Here is a 24028-nt window from a genome sequence, read left to right as displayed (position 1 = left end):
TAGCTATTTCACACACCGTGTTTCACTCGAGGTCACATCCAAGAGGGCATAGCATGCACTTCCGTTGCAATCAAGCTAGTAGAATTCATGCATGTCACATCATCTATCCCCTTCAGGGATGCAGGTCTCACACTCTTCTTCAATCTAGAGCTATATATCACCTTCAGCTAGATCCCCGGTTTAATCCACTTGTTCCAGCTATCCTCTACTCTAGCAGTCCATCCACATAGAATATAATCTTCTGTTAGATAACCATAAGCACTGCGCACGCACATCGAGCGACAGAGAGGGATAGAGTAGGTCATCATCTCATGCATAAGTACACCAAGTTGACACAACCTAAAAAATCAGGTTCATATATCTAGACCTTGAACAAAATTTAATTCTCACACACAATGACATGAAGAAGAAGCAGAGAACCAAATTAAGAGAAGAAAAGATAAAAGTAAAAAAAAAATCTCATCTTTCCTTTGCTGATATTGTCACAATCTTTATGGTTATTAGCTGGGATCAAGTCGTTTATGTAATTAACCGTATGCAAGCATAAACCGTTCATGCCTTTTGCCCATGGGTTTAGCTAGCTAGCCTCTCTTCCCTTGCTCAAATGAGCTCCCCACCGAAGAATTAGCAGTAGTAGACCAGTCTATCATGTCGAATGGATCCAAGTCCTTGGCCATTGCCTTCTCCTGGGCATGATCGCCACCACCTGGTGGCTTGGCCTCCATGTACTCCTTCGAGAAGATTAGGCTCATGGGATCTGACTCCAGCTCGGCGAGGTCTGCAAAGAAGTCATCTGGCTGGCCAGTCTCCGGTATCATCGGCTTGTAGCTCTCACTGAAAACATGATCCATGAGTTCACTGTGGTCTACTACTCCAGCTGCAGTGTCCATTACTCTCTCCAACTCCAATGCTTCCGATGACGATCCTGCCAGTGTCTCTTCTTCCTTCACAACCACAGGAGAAGCACTGTTCGTGGTAGTGATTGTGCTGGTGGCCGTCGTCGCCGCCTGATCCTTCTGTTCTTCCTTAACGTTTGCTTGCTGTGACTTTTCGTTCTGGGAGCTCTTGGAACCTGAGCCGCCACCGCCACCACCGCCGCTGTTCTTGCTGTGGTGAGACCGGGTTGAGCCGGCGAGGGCGTTGCGCTGGGTCGGCCATGGGTGGTTGTGCTCCGAGGTGTAGGTGATGACGAGCATGTTGGGGTCAGTCCGACTGCGCTCCACTTGCTTCCTCGCCGAGCATCCTTTTGAGCTGCTGCATCTATAATAGCCTCTGCACATTGTTCATTAACAAGAAAATATATTTGTTAAGACTAGGCTTGCATGCAGTACCATATATCGTCACCTGTTCAGATAATAGACCCAGTGCTGTATAGGTAAAATACTATGTGCTGATCCTCTAAATTAATTGTGGAATTAAAAAAAATGTTTGGACCTCACACTGTACTGAAATCACAGTGGTTTCAAACTGGTTATAGTACCTGATTTAATTTTGCTCACTGTATTACATTTCCGTTGTTACTAGGAGGAAGGGAACACTAATTTATCTGATGTGTGTATAAATTATTTCCAGGTGGTTAACTCCATCTGGCTAGCTAGCTGGCAAGATATCTAGCAAATGAGATGAGCTAGCTGCTAGTTATTAGCCGTGCACACCGATAGTTGAGACTGAGATTTAAAACTTGTACAGATTATATATGCATAAACTAAATACGCCCTTGGAATAAGGGATAAACTAATCTCAGCAGACAGATATTTAATTACATTTTATCTAGCTAATTAATTCGCCGCGCATTTATGGAGTATCTGTATGTGATGATGTATGCAACCCCCAAAGATACCACAAAATTACATAAGGAAGCTACAAGCCTACAACTGATCTTGGAAATGAGAATAAATTAGCTAGAAGCATGCATGCATCTTTCATGGTACCTAGCTAGCTAGCTAGCTAGCTTAACCATTTGTTTAGTATCTTCCAGTTAATCTCTTGACTTTCATGGATCGTGCAGACGCAATGTGGAGCACTGGATAAACTTATATAATGATGATGGACTATGTATGAATGCAAGATGATTGAAAAGAGTTAGCTCAATTCAATCCAATCAACTAGTTTAAATGCTTAAAAACAGATATGCATTCCATCAATCTTAATTGCTAGACTGATACACATGTAGATGTACCTTGGGTAGGGAGATCCCTTGATAGGCTTCTGGCCATACTTCCTCCAAGCCCAGAGATCAGAAGGCACCACCTCCCCGCTGGGTCTTCCCCCCGCCGCCGTCGGCGCCGGGATGCACACCACCTTCCTCGCCTGGTTCTTCCTGCAAGATACATAGTTAATTAATTAGCACTTAGGGATTTGGATAAGTATCAGTGTATCAGTAATTATCTCTCGCAGTTTTTTTACTGATAACCACAGGTGTACACGCAATGTCGCAGCTAAGTTAGTGTAGTTTCCTTTTTTCTTTTTCTTGCAATTTTTGCAGCGAACCGAGACGTGTGCTAGCTTAGGGTTTCAAAAGCCAGCCTTGCCGGCCGGAAAGGAAGCTGGATAGTCGTTAATTAGCTAGGTCTAGATGATGCAGATATGCACATGACCCGATAGAGGCCGGCCGGCATGCAATGCTTTGCCAATCCAGAAATATTCCCACCGTTCGATCACCATGTGTTCGAGATCATGATAACTCTTTGTGCCTAAAATTTTGAGCTGTAGGTAATATCTGCGATCTTGCCACAGCCCGAAGAATCCTCGCCTCCTCGGAATTCCTCCTCGATCTCCTTTTGCTTTCTTCGGAGGTGCAGTGCAGAATACGGAAGAAAGAACAGCAAATTTGCTTGTTTCGAGAAAAAAAAAAGAACAGCAAATTGGAGAAGCGAAAGAAAAAAAAAACGGAGAACTTGTGTACAGTTTGTTTTTGCTAATTAAAATTCAGTAACAACTCACGAAATGGTCAAGGTATTGTGCATGCAACCGAGCGAAGAATTCGTGGATCAATTTAGATCTAGTTATGGGGTGTTGATTGCCGGCCCAACCTGCGCTTGATCCCGCCGGAGCGCGGCGACGACATCTGCATGCCGGCGACAGCGGCGTCGATGGCGCACCCGGCAGCCTGCCCGGCCGTGATGCCAAGTTTCATCATGTCGCCTGCGGAGATCGCCGGGTAGGGCCGTATGGCTCGAGGGGACAGCGGCGATGGCATCACCCTCGGCGGCGCCAGCGCACCGACGGCCGGCATAGGCATCCCTCTGGGCAGGAGAGGCTTCCTGCTCATGTCTAACAGCTGTCCACAGTTTCCACCACCACCGCCGCCACCTCCTCCCCCGCCAGCGCCGGCGCCGACAACCGTGTCGAAGCCGACCTTGGCCATCGCGTCCGGCATGGCGTCCAAGAAGTCTGCGCCGGACGAGTAGTCGCTGCTGAACGGGTCCGCGAGCCCCGCGAAAGGGTCCCCGCCGCCGAAGATGTTGGCGGCTTCGGCTGCCCCGCCACAACCGTCCGATGACAACGACGGCGGCGGCGGGAAGAGCATCGGCTCTGCCGGGAGCTGCCACTCGGCGGCCGTCGACGGGAGGTCGACGACGACGCTCCCCGGCATGGCCCCTCCCCCGGCCCGGACGATGTCGGTGAGGTCACCGCCGGCCTGGTCGCCCTCCATCCTCTGCAGGAAGTAGTCGCACATGGCGGCTAGCTACCTAGCTAGCTTCTCCTCACCTAGGGCTTCCCTCCGCGCGCCGGTCTCTCTATAGCGGATGCTCTCCCTCAGCTCGCCACAAGCGCGCAGCAGCAGCCACAGCCACCAACCGCTCAATAATTCTGCCTCCGCGCGCGCCTGCGCAATTCCGCGCAAAGGCAACCTGCGCAGCAAGAACGTTTTCGTGGTCGAGCTGATCAATCGATCCGCTTGTGCTCGCGAGCTACTCCTCCTACTATACTAAGCAGCAAGCAAGGCAAGCAAGCAAGCAAACAAGCTTGTTGGGGTGTTGTGGCCGGGGCAGAAAAGGAGGTAGGGTGGAAGGGAAGCAGGGATGTGAGAGATGGGCAGTGGAAAGGGAGCTATCTTTTCTTTACACCAAGCAAGCAACAAGAATGAAAGAGAGAGATGGAGAGAGAGAGAGGGGATGGGTAACTTGAGTTGGCTTCCAAGATGACAATAAAGAAGTATGTAGCAGCAGAGATGAGAGAGGGAGATCGACAAAGAGGGAGACGTGGTTTTAGTAATATATATATTTTTTGTGTGTGTGGCAGATGTGTATGTACGCATACACGTACTGGGGCAAAGGCTAGCGATAGCGCGCGCGGGGCCGGACGGACGGACGCTGACCTCGCCCGCGAGCCGCCCAGGCCGGGCCGGTGTGGTGCACGATCCCCACACGCAAGGCGGCATGGCCGCGGCGGGCGCTTGTCGCGCGCGCCCCGGTAAAAAATCGCAAGCAAGCGCGGGCGCGGCGGGACGCATTCGCATCGCATCGCATGCAAGGGTAAGAACAAAAAGAAGAAGAAGAAAAAGTTAAACCGGGGCAAGCGAAGCCGTACCCTTGTCGTCTTGACCGGCCGATCGACCTGCTGATGCATGTCTCCGTGACTTTACTCCGTGACCTCCCTGCTGATGAACGGCACCGGTACATGCTGATTTCTTGCCCCCCCCCCCACCCCCCGGGGATAAAAGCACTGTAATTAATTGTTTTTTTCTGAATTGTTTATGTAAGTACTCCGTCGGTTTTATATTTTTAGTTAATTTATGTTTATCCTAAGTTAAAAGATTTTAAATTTACACTTTGGCTATTGATCAAACGTTTGATTTTTTTGTTCTTCTGTCAAACACACGCGGAATGCATGGGGTTGGAGGAGGAGGTTATGTATAAGATTTTTAATTTGCATGCATGTCTTTAGATTATCATTTAACAACGGTGATCGGATTTGATTGATGGAATTAAAATTTTCAAACATTTGATCACTAGGTGGACCTAGGGGTGGATAACGAGCCAGCTCGGCTTGGTCTAGCTCGTTAAGATAACGAGTTGGATCGGCTCGGCTCGTTATAAAGCTCGAGCTGGCTCGTTAGGCTCGTGAGCCATGCATGAAAAGTTAACCTAAACAATTTTCAATAGCTTATACAAGCAAATTTTCATTTAAAACATGCAAATCATATGAAACTGTATTTAAATATTAAAGTTTGAACCAAAAAATCACATGGTGAACCTATGAAGGATTGAACACATGCAGTCCAGGGTGGAATCAATGAACGCCGGTGAATCGTATTTGGTCTAGCTCGTTAGGCTCGCGAGCAGCTCACTTGCCAGCTCGAGCTGGCTCGTTATCTCTAACGAGCTAAACAGCTAGCTCGGCTCGTTAGAAAAATGAAACGAGCTGAGTCGAGCCGAGCCAAGTTCGTCACGAGTTGAGCGAGCTAACGAACCACGAGCTTTCTGTCCACCCTTAGGTGGACCCTTAAATTTATATAGAAAAACGTTGTACTAACATGCATCTGCACGACAAAACCATTTTTTATTAAATCCATCCTTGAATATATATTTTAGTATTTATTTTATATTAAAAATGATGCTATATTTTAAGCTTGATTTCAGACAAATCCAAATGTGATTTATAATATAAAATGGAGAGAGTAAATAATTAGCACACGGTTTACACATGAATCTGGATAATGTGATAGCCACCGTTGCGATTTTATTTGGTGGGAAGTTAAATATATAGGTGATGCATATAATAGTTGGGCCGAGTTAATACTGACTGAACCTGTGAACCATGCTCGATCGATGACAATATATGTACATTGCATGCATGCGGTGTTGTACACTTGCACACAGTGGCTCATAGTCCTGTTTACTTTTGGTCATGTTTACCGCAGGGCACTGTGGCAAACATGCATATGCAATATCATGGATGTGTGTGTACTTTGATCTCTGAAATGGGCGTGCAATATTGTTCGCCTTTATCCTACGTACTCATGAAGCTTTATTAACCGGTGCAAAGGTGATGAATAGGTAGGTTGGTTGTACCACAGCCATTGACCCAGCTGACTAGGTAGCAACACCATTGCACCAACGGCAGACACAGGCCTCACCATTTCACTTGACCTCTTTCTCTGCACCAGAGTATACTACTTTGAGCACATATGTAAACGTAGCATATAGTAAGGGTGCTTGAATTCTTAATTGGATCTTAGCTGATTCGAAAGTGACATGATCATAATTTTCTTGGGAACACACATATACTACACTGTCATCTCTTTTTATATTATCTTTGTAATATCTTTCAGTTGTTTCCTTATCGATTTGTTTTGATATATTTTCTTATCAATGAACGTGCCCGTGGTATTGAAATGAAGCATATCACACGCACAGCTAGCGATATGTGTTCCTTGCTGGAGAAAATTAAATAAAATCCGGCCTGCAGGCACCAGAGTAGCACACATATAGATATATGCTAGCACAGTTATATATTGTTCTCATCTCCAATTATCTACTTCATGTCAGATTACATATTTTACCAGAGACAAATAGTTAACTAACGATATATAGTTGTAAATTAGTAACTGTAAATATACATAGCTCACAATTAATAAACAGAACGATAAGAAATATATGCACATACCCGATATACATAAAGTCATAAACTAGACAACACTTGGATTATTCTCATTATTCAATTATGTCGATAGCACGAACTTACAATGCGAAACCAATGATGCACGCATATATGTGAATTCCTCTTGCTAAGCAACTGTTCATACATATCTCACTGAGATCGATTAAGCACATAGATTATGGTCATTTGGAATCTATCAATTCACATAGCTAGCTCTTGCTACTTAATTAATGTGATGATTCTGTATTGTTTAAGGATCAACAGCAAGTGGGTTCTTGGAGGTGATGCTGCGGCAGGATTAAACAAAGGAGAGTTGCTTTCTGTTCGAAGTTTCTTTGAATCTAATGACATCCTGGACATGGGATCGCCTGCGGCCCTGACATAATATCTGTACCTTTTATTTTTAATCAAACTGGAATGATGCATGCACACAAAATGCAATCATATTATGACTAGTTGGATAAATAACTTCTTCAGTTCAGACATATATACAGAGCTGTATATTTGGACGCGCAGAAGATCCGGGTGTCCAAGGACATGCTTAATTGATGGGGAGATGATTTGATATTAGAGTTCGATTTTATCTCTTGCTGCGATGGATACCAATATAATTTTGCTGAAGCTGATCGATGAGTCCGTTCTAATTATATGTGAACTTCGTTCGTCAGAACAGTCTTGTACCTTTGAACGGGCGACAAGCTAAAAATATGCATTTGATGACTCATGCTAGAAACATATTCAGACTTTTTTGTTTTGTTCTCTCTCTGCTAATACTAGTACACCAGTAGCATTGATTAGTGACCTAATCCCAACTAAACCAAGTGTCACACAGTGTCCATAGATCGATCCTTATTAATCCATGGAATTGTGAGAAGTTGGATGTAGCTAACTTACTAAGAGCAAGTTTAATAGTAAAGTTAACTTACTAGCTATAAGCTTATATTATAGTCAACACATATAATAGATTGGCTATAAAGTTGACTATAATTTTTATCTCTTATCTCTTTCTCTTATCTTTGCATTTAATGTATTTTTTTAAGTTGGTGTATAGTTGGCTCTTGCATGAGAGTCAACCCCACTCTTCTTTCATTACCTTTTTTCTCTACATCAGCCTATAGCCAACTTATAGTCTACTATTATACTCGCTCAAAGCGCAATAGTTTTTATAGACGAGTGAACAGGGAAAAGAACAGAGATGGGTCAGTATATCAAAGCAATGAATAACGTGTGCATGAATAGACAGCAGTTCTAAACAATAATTAGCAGGGGAGAAAAGTTTTCACGCATGCATGTCCGTCCATATATAGCGTGATTGTCAAACCATATTCAACACACGTCGTTCTCTTTTTTACCTTGGCCTTCACAATGTGCCATTTGTTATCTAGCTAGGCATATGTTGGTAAAATAATTAAGAAACAATGAGCTTATGATTTGATCAGTTTGACTTGGTGCAATGCTGGGGTTGAGTCAAGGGCCAAAGAGTCTTGTCACTTAACCACACACAAATACAAGCACAGAGTATTTTTTGAGGTATGTGCACTAATGTTTCTTTTCCACTGACAACTACACAATGTGTCAGCTTAGGGTTTCTTTTCCTCTCTCTATCTCTCTTTAGTAGCTGCCCCCAAAGATTCCAAATTGTGCCATGTGCCAAACTGCCAATGGCCTCACTAATCACTATACTTTTTAGTACTCCTACACTCATCAACTTGGATTGACTTCTTGACTTGCTGTAGAGTAGTACTGTCCAAATTAAAGCAAATGTTAATCACTTTGTCTATTCTTTGTTTCACAAAGCACCAGGAAGAATTGTTTTGGAGTTAGTCACGGAGAACTGTCTCTGAATTTTGGAATTGATCTGGGCATCCTGTCAGGCCATGGCACATTAGAAATACTGATCGCTTCGCAATTTTTAATATGGGTGACTTAAACAAATGGGGATAGGGTAGTATAGATGTAATACACTTGCTCTTTGTGTCATGCTGCGATTAATGTATATGTATTAATTAATGGCTAGAGAATCCGCATCAAAGAGTGTGGCTATAGTTTAGTCAGGATCTGATCAAATGAAGATATGAACGACAACCCATTTATGACTAAGCACTTGGTGTTGGATTAATAATCACTGTAATCTTAAAATCAGTTGATAAAATATTTTATAGGAATAAATTTTGCTTTATCTTTTTAAGAAAATGGTATATATGGCGCTTTCCAATCGTGCATTGCAATACTATTTTGGGTAGCTCGCAAACACACATGGTGACAACATTCCACACAAAACAAGCATGCATGGAGGCATGAATGGTTAAATATCTCTCCACTTTTTTTTTGCTGAGCTAGTTTAAGCGCGGTCAAATTTGTGATACCCATCTCCTTTCTTAATTTATTTATGTTTTTTTCTAATTTGACTTCCTTATATTGTTACTAAGCTTGTCAAATTAATTTCCCTTTGTTTTTACACTGTAAGGTTACCATATGCCTATCTATTTTTTTTTTGCACCTAATGCCGTCCATAAATGATGATCGAATTAATTAATTGTATATAAGGGGGTTAAATGCATCCAAGAATGCAAGCCTTTTATTTTGGGTTACTTTTTTTTTCTATTCGTCATATATTTTCGTGAATACATAAGAGTATAGTATAAGTAACCTAAACATATATACGACACATCGGAGCTAGGAATTGAAGGACGCATGTAAATACATGATAAATAGATAGTATATAAGTTGTACTTAAAATAGAGACAAGATAAGACCTCACTTGTTCCAGCCAGACAGAATGCTAGCTAGCTGCAAGCTCGTGCATACTCTTGTCTTTGTTTAAATTCCTGAAATTAAGCATAGTCATGTAACTTTATTAACAAGCCTTAGACTAATACTTTAGATCGATCTTCGTGACGTTGGGATAAACTAATCAGTATTGGTCCCTTCAACCTATGGCAAAGGTATGGCTTGTCCTGATGCATAAACGGAGATCCATTGTTTTTGGTGCTGAGATTCCAAAATATTTGTTTTTGCACTTATTGTTGATCACACAACTTTCATTAGGAGTAGTAATTTTACCTTTGGATAAAAAAGAGCCAGATGAACGAGTCATCTTGCTTCTTCATATGGGTAACCTATTAGGCCCATTTTTCAGCTAAACGGATGATGCATTATTTGATTTTTCTTATAATATTATTCAAATGTACAAACGGATAAATTAACTATGTAGTACTAGTTATCTGTAAAAGGAGAAAAGGTGGTTGCCATTAACATTTTAATTGTTCTCATTTGGTAAGAATATATTGATTTTTTTCATTATATATATCATTGGTGGGGGTAATCACTCAGTTAACACAACTATTTTTCCATAACAACAACAACGTACAACAAGAGAGGACTTGCAAAAGTATTGATATTTTAAATTTTTTTGCATCTTTTAATTTAAAAAACCTTTAGGAATTTATTTCTAAATCTAAAACTTTTGTCACGCCAACCCCTAATGATAAAGATTATGCCAAATAACATTCTCATGCCTATTGCAGGTGGCGTGTCACTGTTGTTTGATCATACACATCAGACAGGGTAGTGTCATCAAAAGTTTCAAATTTAATTAGGAATAGATTCTAAAAAGTGTATATTTTAAAACTGAATTTTTAAAGGGTTAAAAAAAAATATAAATGCGCAAGCATCCGGCCTGCCGGGGGCCAAATGAATGCACACAGCGTCCACTCGATCGATCCCCAATCCCATATTCTAGTATTCCCAGTAACCGATGCCCTCTTTCAAAGTTCGTTACAGAAGGTGGCTAGCCATGGCCACCAACCTTCATATCATGGATCATATGATTTTGGATTTTTGTCTAGCTCACGCACGGCGCCATTAATTCCATGCCCAACTCCCACGTTCACGCCTGTGCCGATCACCTTAAAAAATTTCCAGCCACCATCACATCGATCTGAATTTCTGATCAATGGTATACGTAGAACTCCCAGTCGTAATATGGTTATTTTTCTTAGAACTTTTCCTTTGTTTCTGGGCGTCCGTTTTTAACCATTAAATGATATATTTTTTAACATATATATATACAAGTTTACCATATTTTAAACTGTGTACTAGCTAAATATATTATCTATACCATTAAATAGCTATCATAAAAATTAAATAATCTTTTATTTTATCTAAAAGTTGAAAAAAGAACGCAACCTATCTCACTTCAGAACAAAACAAAAGGCCATGGCTGGCTGCAGGCCCTAGCTAGCTGATCTATCAGTTCAGTTTATCCCCTTCTCTGATCGATCTCAACCTACTAGCTAGCACCAAGTGGAGTGTATATATATCGATCATATGACGTCGTCGTCGCAAGTATATATATGCATGTACTGCTGGGATGCTCTGATCTGGTTTTGTGGCCGTATGCATGCATCATGCCTGCGCACGTATAGGAGGAGCTAGAGATGATGGGCCAAAGAGGGAATGAGAAGCATCCTACCATGTGACACCAGGGACATATTCTAGTGCAACATGTAGCAGAGAATTCACCCATCTCTCTCTCTCTCACTTGCTACTCTTTTGGTGTGCTACTCTCCTAGATGATGAGTTCGTACTTAAATGCTTAATTATGTACAATTCTGCAAATGCCATTGTACGTTTTTGTTTGGAAAAAGGAAGAGATTGTACTATGAGGATTAGCTGTATTAATGCTCGGTGATCGCAATGCATCACATGGATGCCATTATCAGGACGCATGTATATCATGCATGGCGTACGGTGTAAAAATCGCCGCGCTGCTCATTCAGACATCCAGTAGACTCACAACCTAGGCACTCGCTCGACCGATCACCCCTGGTTTCTAAAGGCGTCATCTTTACACTTGAAACAAGCATTACGGAAACGGCCTATTAGCGGTTAAAAAATAATTTGTTGATACTTAGGCCCCGTACGGATGGAAGGGCATAAGTTAATTTATGAGTGACACGAAAAACGTAGTAATAGATTAGTATATGATTAATTAATTATTAATTATTAAAAAATATAAAATAGATTAATATGATTTTTTAAAACAACTTTTCTATATAATTTTTTTGCAAAAAATACACCGTTTAGAAGTTCGGGAAGCGTGCACGCGGAAAACGAGTGTGGGTTAGTTAACTTGTCTGCATAGCCGAACGCGGCCTTAGTGATCTAAAAATAAATACGGGAAAATAGACCACGATGAAAAAACTACAACTCCAAATTTGAGTTTTAAAATTCAAATTCTGGCATATACGTACGCATAAGCATAAGCGAAAAAATTATGGCTTAATACTATATTATTACTTTAATTGTATGTTTTTCTCAGATAAGCATGTTAGTTACTAATTAGTTATTGTTTCCATTTCACCAATAGCGGGGCAAATAATTTGTTTGTGCATTTATTCGTGATATGTTCTATGTTGAGGAATAATTCTGTAACCATCGAGCATTTGGTTGTTGGAACCATGCATCATGCAAAGTAGTTGTTTTTTTCGTCTTCATCGTTTTGGTTATATTTTTTTTTTGTTAAAGAGACTCAAAAGATCCCTGCTTTTACTGAAAGCATAATGAGCGTTTGCTGGGCTCACCAGCTTACATTCAGGCACACAGGTTATTCGACCGGACACTGACTCTAGAGAGTAGCAAACTCAAAACAGAAACAAACAGGGGCACTGAGTAAAATGACTAAAATCTCAAAAACACAACTATCATCCACTCCAGCTCTTTCATGAGTGCGACCAAAATTCATAGTTTCCAGCAATCTCTTGCAACATCATCTCCATCTCAGCGACTTCCGTGTCCTTCATCAGAACCTTCCAGTGCCTGAGTAAAGAAAGAATTCAAAAAATAACATTAAGAGGCGATGAAATTACCTTTTTACGGAAGACCATATCATTCCTAGTATTCTAAAGTGCCAAGAAACACCCATCAAAAGAGCAACTCTCACTCGGCTATGCTTATCCCCAGCGTGCCTGATCACTTGAACATTATATGATTCAAAGCTAGTAGGGATTTCATTCCAAAGAAGAGCATCTTTTACCTTGTTTTCTTTTTGAAAAACAAAAAAGATGTCACCTCCTTTGTCATCGCCTATAAATGTTGGTGTGGGATGCTTGAAGTCTACGGTCTACTACTGATCTGGCAATTCGCGGCTAACCATTCCATGCCTTGCTGACAGGTGCACATCCTACATGTTATAGATATAATAAGCATCAAATCCGAAAGACTGTCTATTGGAGCATCAAATCTTGATGTCACCCTTCTACTGTAATACTAATGTTAATCCAATTAAAAGTTACTTAAATGCAGGAAAAAAATGAACAAAGGTTAGGGGTAAAGTTGTTTGTACTAACTGAATTACTACTCCCTTCGGTCCCTCGATTTCTATTTTTTGGGATAATGTTGAGGTCGAACTTTTAATACTTTGTTAGTCAATAACTTTTAAAATATGATGTTTTGTAAATTTGTCATTGGCTTTTTCTAAAATATAAGGATGCCACTAGAATGACAGATCTAGTGGTATTTTTGTAATTTTCTAATAACAGTTTTACAATAACGTTTCAAACTAGTGACAAATTTGCAATTGTCTCTTAATATTTTGTTTGAAGGCATTAGGGTAAAGGTATAAACTAGTATTGAAAAGTACTTAAATAATATTAAACATTTACTTTTACTTTGCACGGTATATTATAACAGAAAATCGTAATCAAAGAATAGGTTTGGAAACCATGTCATTGCACAACAACAAGAATTATCAAACTAAAGAGAGTAACTAAAGAACTGCTCTAGCTTATAGCTAATCAAGGGTTTCCCCACTAGTTAGTTAGGCAGCTATAGGCAGGAGAAGAGCTTGCTAGGGGATGGGGGTGCCCAAGAACCCGGTCCAGAAATTTTTCACCATATATTCACTTGTAGACATTCGTATTAGTCTAAAGTTCGTTCAAAGTAGAGTAAAGCTCTTATATCTAGGGGATTCAAACCTAAGCAAATGGTAATCCAATTGTTCACAACCATATACAACCCCCTCCCCAAAATATATAAATTATGTTTTCAATTTTTAGATAGAATGTTTGACTCTTTGTCTTAATTTTTTTAAAAAATTATGATTACAATTTTTATTGCTATTAGATGATAAAATATGAATGGTATATGTGACTAATTTTTAAATTTTTTTATAATTACTTTAAATGGGATGGATGAATAGATGATCAAACGCTCGATATAAAACCAAAAAATGTTTTTTTTACGGAGCAGTACTTCACTTATTTGGGGAAACACTTATGGTGTGGGGACCGGCGGTAGAGTTGTGAGTGCTCATTCGCGAGTGAGTTTTCAGCACTGGTTTCTGTATCTTTAAATGTGTGTTAGGGGACATGTTTATGGGTGTAAAGTGTGGTGTTGCGTGTGTGCATGTGCCTGTGCTATGTAATTAGAGGAAGAAAAATCCATCCAACTGGCATTTATTTGTGTCTTCGCAGTGCATGCATATATAAGCCCGATCGATCGTGTGATGGATATGCTGCAAATTAACTGGTCTGTGTGTGAGCTATAGCTTATCCATCCCTGGATTCCCCCCCCCCCCCCACCACACACATGGGGACTCGTGCAATATGTGTACTATAAGCAGTAGTGAGAGCATCATATATCGTGTGTCGATATCGATTTGATTTACGCTGCAGCACCTTCTGTGCCGGCTTGCAGGTGAAGTAATTTGCAGCTTGCCTGCAGGCTGCAGCTTTAGCTGTGTTGTTCAGCACAGATGGGCGCAGCGACAAATCCAGAATAGAATTATCAGAGATCTAATACGTAGTAATTATCTAATTTTTATACTTATATACTAATTAATATGATATAATTTAGTAAAAATTAGATAATTTACCTAGGGTCTGAGGATCCCGGGTAATTAAACGTAGGTTCGCCCCTGTATGCACGTACTCCCTCACGCATCGATCGAGAATTTCCGGGCGATTGCGATTTGTTAATTTTCTTGGTCGCTGAGTTTGAGAAAGTTGATGCGTTGTCGATTTCTGCCCACGAAATTAAATCAATTGCAGTATTATCTTCTTGTTTTTCTTATGCTTATAAAAAATTAAAATGGTTTATTGTAATTTATTTAAAATTTTTCTTTTAGATCGATAAAAACATACCTATAAAAATTTTATTCAAACCAAACGATGATCACCATGGGTATATATAGTAGTCGACAGGGATCCGCTGATTAAATTAATTAGCCTGCAGAGAAAATTTCATTTGGTTTGGGGTAGAAGAGTCAAGCATGGTAAAACTATTGCATGCATTATTTTACCGCGCGCTCCACGCTAATGGAGTAATGGGATATTTAAGCTCGGGGATTTTTTTAATGTACACTAGCCGTTCATTTAGGATAATCCAATGGCAGAGATAGGTTAACAGTGTAGTGATTAAATTATGTAGCAGTGTAGCAGAAGGGTATTATAGGTAAATTTTTATGGTATTATTGTAATTTGCAAGTGTGAAGGGTATAGCGTGGATCCGGCATAGCGCGGATCCGGCTGAGACGGATGGGAGACGAGGCCGCTGAAGGAGGGCCGACTTGTGGAGGCAGATCCGGCGGTGGAATGGAGACGAGGCCGGCGGCGGAGATTGATGGGAGGCGGAGCTGGCGGACGGCGGAGGCAACAGAAACGATTCTCTGCTCCGTGCGATCTCCCACAGCTGCGTTCTTTTCTCTTCTTGGCCGTGCGGTTGGGGTAGACGGACGGACCTCCTATCTCGGCCCAGTTAGCAAATATAAGAAAAGTACTAATTTATCCCTCTATTTATTTAAGTAAATAGCGAAAATTTCTTTAAAATCAACGGTGTTAGATACATCTACTACACTAATGCGTCTGAGTAAGGTGTATCGTAAAAGCACCCTAAGCTCAGGGTATTAGATTGGAATGATACTCTTAACTTGAAGTCGACTATCGATAGATATATAATTGTGATCATCAACTTTAGCTCGTACTTGTGGTCAAAACATATCAAAGCAAGTTGAGCTAATACCTAGCTACCTAGCTAGAACCCTGCTATATATTGCCTGTATAGGCATATATTAATCAAACTTAATTAACACATCTCTACGTTTATGTGTCTAGCTTGATGCAATGCTACTATAGGCTCTAATGCTCTATACAGCTAGCCAATTAACATATATTCACATTTCTGCATGATATAGTTGAATTTTAACCAGTGATTTCAAAAGTACATTGGATCCCATTTTAGTGCTGCCAGCACGAATGTACTGTTGTCATGTGTGAGTGGTTACAGTCAGCAGCTAGTCAAAACAACTCCAGTTTGATCCATCCATGCATCCCCAAAGACGTCCTATAGAAGCATAGTGCCATAGCCACTTGCCACTGTTCTAGAAGTAACTTTGGATCTCGATTACCAGCTATACCTTTGCTAGCTAGGGCTCCCCACTAACAGGCAGGAAAGCATGTGTCTCCAATTTGACCATGCACATACATATAAACCATACTGATCCTACTGAGATTAACAATAAGCATATATATGTATACACACACACTCCTCATCAAGATCATCTAGCTCATACGTATGCATGGATGACAACTAATCTAATTAATGGCACAAGCTAAGCAAGATCACCACTTGAGTGTGGAACCCTAAGCAAGCTAGCTATTAAGCTTTCCTTGTCCAACTTAGCAAGCTTGTGTTTAGTGACGTGTGAGTGATCGATTAACGTAAACAGCACAGAACACACAGCTCCTAGTGAAGGGTTCAAGTATTTGGGCGCCTTGTGATAAGCTTGGGGAGACGTGCATGTGATTTGTGATGGAAGCTCGCACATGGGCTGGAATTAAATGTGACTGGGTTAGAAAACAAGATACTAGAAAGAGGGCCTTTGCTTCCATTGAGAGGCATTTTGGTTTGTTTCATTCATGGATAGATCCATCTCCCCCTAATTTCAGGTCCTTTTTAAAAAACAAAGCCCAAATCTCATGTCATCTTCTCGAAGTGAGCTCCGATGACTCCCCTCACGCGGAAAGCTTTTGACTCGGATGAACAAGTCAAAATTATTGACCTATTTAGCTAGACTCTAGCTTCCATATTACTATCTATATCTATCTATATTCTCTGAAGTTGGAGCTCAATCAAACAATATATAGCTCTACCAAAAAAAAATTCAATGTGAGGTAAAGTGATACGAAAAATTTAGCGAGAGATGTGAAATCGGATTTGAGTATGTGAAATCGGATTTGAGTCGCTCCACAGCACCACTCCAAACACTGTAGGAGTTGCATTTATGAGTTATTAAAACCCTACGAAAACAGACTCGATGTAGCTAGCAAAAAAAAAACAAATGTGTTTGCAGGACTAAATTCGGCCCAAAATTGGGGTAAATAGAGCAAAATGGGCCGTCTCGGTTCGACATAGCGGGCCGTGGTGGGCTTTCATGGGCCGGGCGCCGCGACGGCGCGTGGTGATGGAGCTGGACCGAACCCACCCCCACACTCCCAGCCACGTACTCACGTCGCATTCTCCCACCACGGGTCACGTGAGAAAAGCAGCGCAAAGCGAGTGAACCGCTTGAACCCGAAGCGACTCGAGTCCAAGCCAAAGCCAACCTGACGCACGCCACTTTCCCCGCCGTTCCTCCACCTCCACCTCCACGCGCGGCGCGGCGCGGCGCTAGGATAGGAAGGAGCGGCGACGCTACGGCCGGCGGCGGCGGGATGCATCACGACCCCAACCCCTTCGACGAGGGCAACGCCGACGACAACCCCTTCTCCGTGAGCCGACCCCTTTCCTTTCTCTCTCTCGCACGCTCCCTTGTTTCGGTGGGAGTTTGGTTACCGGCTGCTTGTGGCGTATGGAGTGGTGGTGGTGGCTTGGTAGATCTGGAATTTTCGCGTGCTGTTCGTCTGATGGGGTGTGGCTGTGGCGCTGCAGAATGGGGGAGGAGGGCGCGGCGGCAGGCAGCAGTATGGGTTCCGCCCCACGGAGCCCGCGGGGTTTGGCGCCGGCAGGGGTGACGCCACCGTCGACGTCCCGCTCGACACCATGGGCGTAAGATGTTTTGCGTGCTAGCACTCCTCTTTTTTCTTTCTTTGTTCCTCATGTCGTTGTCGTGTACAAATCTGAGGGTTTTGACATGAATCTGAGGGTTTTGGGTGGCGTGTATCACTGCACAGGACTCCAAGAGCAAGGCAAGGGAGCTCTCATCATGGGAATCAGATCTGAAGCGGCGCGAGGCGGTGAGTTTTACTCTCCACTCAACTCCCAAACTTTTTAAACGCTGGTTGATTCGGTAGTGTCTTATTGTGGTTGTGTATTGTCTGCAGGATATCAAAAGGAGGGAGGAAGCACTGAAGAATGGTATGCTGCTGTTTGACTGAGGGTGGAGTCGTTTATATTTCAATCGCCAGTTGTATTAAGAGGAATGTGCTCATTTGCTTTTCTTTTCCTTCTTCGACGTAGCTGGAGTGCCAATGGAGGAGAAGAACTGGCCACCATTCTTTCCAATCATTCACCACGACATTGCCAATGAGATACCAGCCAATTTGCAGAAATTGCAGTATCTTGCATTTGCTAGCTGGCTTGGTACGTATAGATTGGACATTGATAGTGCAATTTGCTGCATTGATTGTTTAGTAGTACCACACAGTTTGTTTGTCTAGTCGGGTCACTGGATGAATCAATTGTGGTGGTAAATATGGTGTGCTCTAAGGCAGCTTTGATTTGTCTCACTATATTCTCTGTGTTATTTTAATATGCAGGAATCGTGCTTTGCCTCTCATGGAATTTCATCGCTGTCATAGTCTGCTGGATCAAGGAGGGAGGTGGGTCGCATGGGTTTCTATAAATGCCATAATGCTTTTGTACGTTGGCTCATGCTTAATGGTTGGTGTCTTACTCTTTTACTCTTATGTTAGATTCGAAGCTGTTTTTCCTTGCCACTATCTATGCTTTGCTCGGAATTCCCCTGTCATACTTGATATGGTATAGGCCTCTCTATCGTGCTATGAGGTATGTTTTTCTGCTTTACCGCTCTCTCTGTCAATGTATTCTTCAAAGAGTAATATTTTTGTTAGTGCATTTTACTACAGCGCTCTTCCTTATTTCTACCAGTGCATTCTACAAAGAGTATCTACTTTGCACAACTACTGCTGCAGTTCTGTAACCATCGCTTGTGCTGTATAGTTCTGGAACCATGGCTTTATTGTATCTGACATTTTCTTTTACTCGTTAAACAGGACTAACAGTGCGTTCAGCTTTGGATGGTTCTTCCTCTGTTACCTGGTAAGATATACCTAAGAACTGATTTTTACATTTTCTCGACATCACAACTACTGCCGCAGTCAATGTTACCACTTATCATATGTATCTTATCATATCCTTTTCATTGATATTGGTTACAGATCCACATTGGTTTTTGCATTATTGCTGCCATTGCCCCGCCAATTGTGTTTCATGGAAAATCATTAACGTAAGTTGTCATAATATATATCAGCGGTTACTTATTATTATCCAGTTATTTAAGGAGTAGTATTTTATACTGGCTGATGACTTGTGAAATTTAGAGCTCATTCTTGGTAGTATTTTCACTTGTTCTCGTTTCTGATATATCAAGATTATATGTTTTTAAATCTTTTGCTCATCAGGGGCATACTGGCTGCCATCGATACCTTCTCTGAGCATGTGATAATTGGGGTGAGTTGAATTGACTTGTTCCATTTCAAAACCTCCTGATAAATGAGCAAGCTGGACAACTTTTTATCTACAATATTTGTCTTTCTTTTCTTCAGATCTTTTACTTTGTGGGGTTTGCGCTGTTTTGCTTAGAGACTCTGCTGAGCATTGGAGTTCTTCAGGTCTGGAACAAAATCTTGTTCTCATCAACTGATATCCCCTCTGTCTCCTTATAAGCCTCTCTGTATACATATGGAGTATATTTTAGCATAGTTAGCTCACATGTGAAGTCCACATTATTTAAGGGTAAGTCAGGGTACACACACATAATGAATGAGCGTATACTAATTTATGAATGTTCTCTGCATCTATTTAATGCACCACATATTTATGGGGATAGACACATTTTAATTCTTGTCCTATGGTCTGGTTAATAGACTGTCAGGGTGCTTAAAGCAAACCTTTTTTCTTTCTTTCTATGTTATAGATATCTGGATACTAGTAACTAATATAGTAGAGATTTATTGTCAAGATATTAGATGCATGAAGTACTCGATATTCCATGCATGATTATATATCACTTCTGTAGATTATTATGCATTGAGATGACAGCCCCAGATTCTTGGTGGAAACTATTGCAGTTATTCCCTATGTAACTCAAGTGAAGTACTTCAGCTTTCGCATTACTCTGCACCCTTTAGTTTGAGTACTGATTAACCTCATGAATACAAAATATGTGCATAGTTTACCAAAATAAAGGTCAAGGGGAGTTATTTTCCTAATTTCCTACTAAGAGTTCATTGTAGCGTTCAATTTTCACGTGCTTCCTGGGAAACATATGATGACCTCTTACTTAGTGTCCAATTTTTTTTAATGTTCCTGCAAGTCATCGAATATCTTGTTCATGGTTATCATCATTACTTCATGTTGAAGGGGACCTTTCTTGTGTTTATTTTCAACAAAATGCTAACACTTAATATTTGTTATTATTTATCTATTGGTGGATGCAGAGAGTGTACATGTACTTCAGAGGGAACAAGTGAAGATATTCATCATGATGGAAAGTTTCCGGTGTCCACCAGTAGCACATCTCTTCATGCAGCGGGTCTGTGCATACATATGTCACCTTGAGAATGTCTCTTCATGTCAGTTTTATTATAAAATCCTTTCAATCTGGTATTGGGTAGGTAGTTAGCATAAATCATCATAGGTTTGTTCTGGAACGAGATGTTTGGATTATTGGCAAACTGTAGCTCGTATGTGATTGGGTGGATCGCTGGGTTGCCCGTTTGTTTAGGTCTATTCTCGAAACGCAAAAGTGCAAACCAGACCTCTGGATCATATATATGCACCCTTGGGATTGTTCGATTGCTGCCGTGCCTTACGATTTGGTGCTATCCATCTAATTCGCAGCAGATCCATCGGGGATTCTGGAGCAATTCTTTGCAAGTTTTAAGTTTTATGTGCAGAGTTGTATGTGGTGCCATTCTGTGGTCTACCTGATTTTTTTTTCCTCTCCTGTTTAAGATGCTACTGCAGTTTAGTACAGTTTGTGATCGCATGGTACGATTGCTGTTGCTCTTTAACACCCATAGAGCATGCAGCATGGCAGGGCTCTAGAGCCAGCTCTGAACTTTGAACGGTAACCAAGAACCGAGGCCGTGTGGGTCAGTTTGGGCGGTCGTTCTGGCGTTCTCAACCAACTTGACAACAAACTACGGGCCATCTTGTTGCTGCTCCAATACACGACGCGTCCATTTCTGTAGTCCATTTCAGCCAGCTACTGGGTGGAAAGCCATATGTGTCCCTTATATTGACAATTCTGTGTTCTACTAGCTTCTATGATGGCAAACCTTGGCCATCAGTGGCCAGTAACATCGCGCGTAATTGCGGCTATCAGTTAATTTATGCAGCTAATAAGCATGCCCTCTCTTTTCACTCAAAGCAGTGGATAAATAATTAAGCAATGCGCTCGTGGCAAATCTTACAGCTCAAAGGAGAGGTTCACCGTGTGGTCAACATGTGGTGCGTTAAAAGAAAAAAGGCAGAATCCAGTGGTAGCGCAGTATCTTTGTATGGTCAACCAGCGCCGAATTTGCAAGAGAATCACCATTTTCACCATGGAATCATCATGCAATCCGCCAAATATACCAAGCGGACGCATACGTTGGCGCCCTCCGTTTCCAGCCGGCCACCCTCGTGGCGTAGGACCACCACATCTGCAGCCTCGCGCCCGAAACCACCGTCGTTCCTGTTCGATATCGCCATATCGGCATGGTCATGGAGCCATGCAGGACAAAGAAAGCCCATGAAAATCCAGTCTCAGCTATCAATCACCGCGAGCAGGACTAATTGTTGGATTTTTTTATAAAAAACCAAAAACATATTTATAAATAAAAATAATTTAAACATATTTATAAATAAAAATAATTTATGAATAAAAATCTTAACGTGCATTCGCAACTATCTCTAAGTTAATTTTGAAAAATAAAATACGATGAAAAACTCAAATATTTTAAATTTAGAGTTGAAAATATAAATTTTAGCTTATAAGTATAGGCGAAAAGAAAAGAAAGAGTATATCTTAGCTCAACTGACCCGAGAATTAGAGACCTCGTCGCCGAGCTGAGCTGACAACGAGCTGCCTCCACTCATACACATCGCCACCACGCAAGCAAGAGCGGACACCGCACTGCACACCGTCATCAACGTTCCCTCTCCTTGATCTCACTCTCGGACCTATATAGCTTGCAACTCCTTTGATCAATGGCGGCCACTTCACTAAGCTCGCCAAGCACGACGACGGCGGCCATCCTGCTGGGCGGATGGAGGAGGAGGACGGTGGCGTTCCCGTTCCGTGTGACGTGCTCGGCGGCGGCGGCCGGCGGGACGGTGGTGATCGGGTTGGCGGCCGACTCCGGGTGCGGGAAGAGCACGTTCATGCGGCGGCTGACTAGCGTGCTGGGCGGCGGCACGGCGGCCGCGGCGCCGCCGAGGGGCGGGAACCCGGGCTCCAACACGCTCGTCGAAGGCGACGCCACGGTGATCTGCCTCGACGACTACCACTCGCTGGACCGCGCGGGGCGGAAGGCGAAGGGCGTCACGGCGCTGCACCCGCGCGCCAACGACTTCGAGCTCATGTACCGGCAGGTGAGGGCTCTCAAGGACGGCCGCGCCGTCGAGAAGCCCATCTACAACCACGCCACCGGCCTCCTCGACCCGCCGGAGCTCGTCGCGCCCCCCAGGATCCTCGTCATCGAGGGCCTTCACCCAATGTGATTAATTTGCGATTTTTTTGCAGTTCTTCTCATGCATCACACCACGGCACGCTAACGTGTTTGTGTTCGTGTTGCGTTCAGGTATGATGCTCGTGTCAGGGGCCTGCTGGACTTCAGCATCTACCTGGATATCAGCAGCGAAATCAAGTTTGCATGGAAAATTCAGGTCAGTTTGTGAGGCACCGAGGCAGGGAGCATGACATGTATGATCACCTTGTCATGTAGAGGCGTTCTCAGTGCGATTTTATCACTTTGATACAACTGACTGAATTCAATGAAACTGTCTTTATCTAAAAAAAAGTCCTCATGAGCCATGACAGAGTTCAGTTCTCTCACTAACCAGTACTGCCATTTTGCACAATTCCATTCTTCAGAGAGACATGGCAGAGCGTGGGCACAGCCTGGAGAGCATCAAGGCCAGCATTGCTGCCCGGAAACCCGACTTCGATTCATACATTGGTACAGTACACCCAGTTTTTCAGAGAACCAAAAAAAAAAAAGCTGTAATGAATCCATCTTTCCTGCTGCAACAAGATCCTCCAAACTGACTGACACTATCCCATTTGCACGCTCTCCTCTCTGCAGACCCGCAGAAGCAGTACGCCGACGCCGTGATCGAGGTCCTGCCGACGCGGCTGATCCCCGACGACGACGAAGGCGAGGTGCTGCGCGTGAAGCTGATCATGAAGGAAGGCGCCAGGCACTTCTCGCCGGCCTACCTCTTCGACGAGGGATCCACCATCAGCTGGATCCCCTGCGGGAGGAAGCTCTCCTGCTCCTACCCCGGCATCAGCTTCGCCTACTTCCCGGACACCTACTTCGGCCACGAGGTATCCTAGTCTCCATAGATTTACGACCAACCTGTCGTTCTTGCAGACATTGCAGATGTGAGGAACGAACAAAGCTGTAAATTTGATGTGGTTTTGTGCGCCGCAGGTGTCGGTGCTGGAGATGGACGGGAGGTTCGACAAGCTGGACGAGCTGATCTACGTGGAGAGTCACCTGAGCAACCTGTCGACCAGGTACTACGGGGAGGTGACGCAGCAGATGCTGAAGCACGCCGACCTCCCCGGGAGCAACAACGGCACGGGGCTCTTCCAGACCATCGTCGGGCTCAAGATCAGAGACCTCTGCGAGCAGATCGTCGCCGAGAGGGCCGCTCCGCCGCCGGCACTGGCCGCCGTCGCCTGATCGTCACCGGCATCTTCGTTGTTCAGGTGTATCAGTTAATTTTGTTCGACTTGTTTCTTGTAAAATTGTATATTGTTTTGGGGGTGTTCATAGGATTTGATTGCATTGGATGTAGCCCATTGGGCTTCCAAGAGCTCGTCGGCTCTCTGTCTGTCTGTATGTTTGTTTCCCTAAAGATCACTGCAAATCTGCAATAGAAAAAGTTCATTTGGCCTCCCTCAGTATAGGTTCAATCTAATTTTGGTCACTCGCTAAAACACTATTTAGTGTTGACATAATTTTAA

The 24028-nt window shown here is 42.7% G+C and overlaps 3 protein-coding genes across 3 annotated transcripts; 2 read left to right on the top strand and 1 right to left on the bottom strand.

Annotated features, from left to right (window-relative positions):
• Positions 1 to 478: 478 nt before the first annotated feature.
• LOC102703958 (probable WRKY transcription factor 14) lies at positions 479 to 3679 on the bottom strand. Its single transcript, XM_006652679.3, has 3 exons — positions 3033 to 3679; positions 2180 to 2320; positions 479 to 1272 (listed from the first exon to the last, which is right to left on the bottom strand). The coding sequence occupies exons 1-3, from the start codon at positions 3677 to 3679 to the stop codon at positions 582 to 584; spliced, it is 1479 nt and encodes a 492-aa protein (XP_006652742.2). The 3' UTR covers positions 479 to 581.
• Positions 3680 to 17186: 13507 nt separating this feature from the next.
• LOC102703675 (secretory carrier-associated membrane protein 6) lies at positions 17187 to 20652 on the top strand. The gene is made up of 12 exons (XM_006652678.3): positions 17187 to 17375; positions 17536 to 17652; positions 17778 to 17840; positions 17928 to 17961; positions 18064 to 18186; positions 18363 to 18425; positions 18519 to 18612; positions 18840 to 18885; positions 19005 to 19072; positions 19248 to 19296; positions 19392 to 19457; positions 20286 to 20652. Exons 1-12 carry the CDS (start codon positions 17319 to 17321, stop codon positions 20316 to 20318), a joined length of 813 nt encoding a protein of 270 aa, XP_006652741.1. The 5' UTR covers positions 17187 to 17318; the 3' UTR covers positions 20319 to 20652.
• A 1389-nt stretch (positions 20653 to 22041) lies between these two features.
• Positions 22042 to 23952, top strand: LOC102703390 (phosphoribulokinase, chloroplastic-like). The gene is made up of 5 exons (XM_006652677.3): positions 22042 to 22550; positions 22635 to 22719; positions 22928 to 23012; positions 23139 to 23383; positions 23490 to 23952. The coding sequence occupies exons 1-5, from the start codon at positions 22042 to 22044 to the stop codon at positions 23742 to 23744; spliced, it is 1179 nt and encodes a 392-aa protein (XP_006652740.2). The 3' UTR covers positions 23745 to 23952.
• The last annotated feature ends 76 nt before the right edge of the window (positions 23953 to 24028 follow it).

Source organism: Oryza brachyantha, chromosome 4 (assembly GCF_000231095.2).
Source record: "Oryza brachyantha chromosome 4, ObraRS2, whole genome shotgun sequence".
In the NCBI taxonomy this organism is placed as follows: Eukaryota; Viridiplantae; Streptophyta; class Magnoliopsida; order Poales; family Poaceae; genus Oryza; species Oryza brachyantha.
The sequence above is the reverse complement of the archived record's forward strand: the minus strand, read 5'-3'. Positions and strand labels throughout refer to the sequence as shown.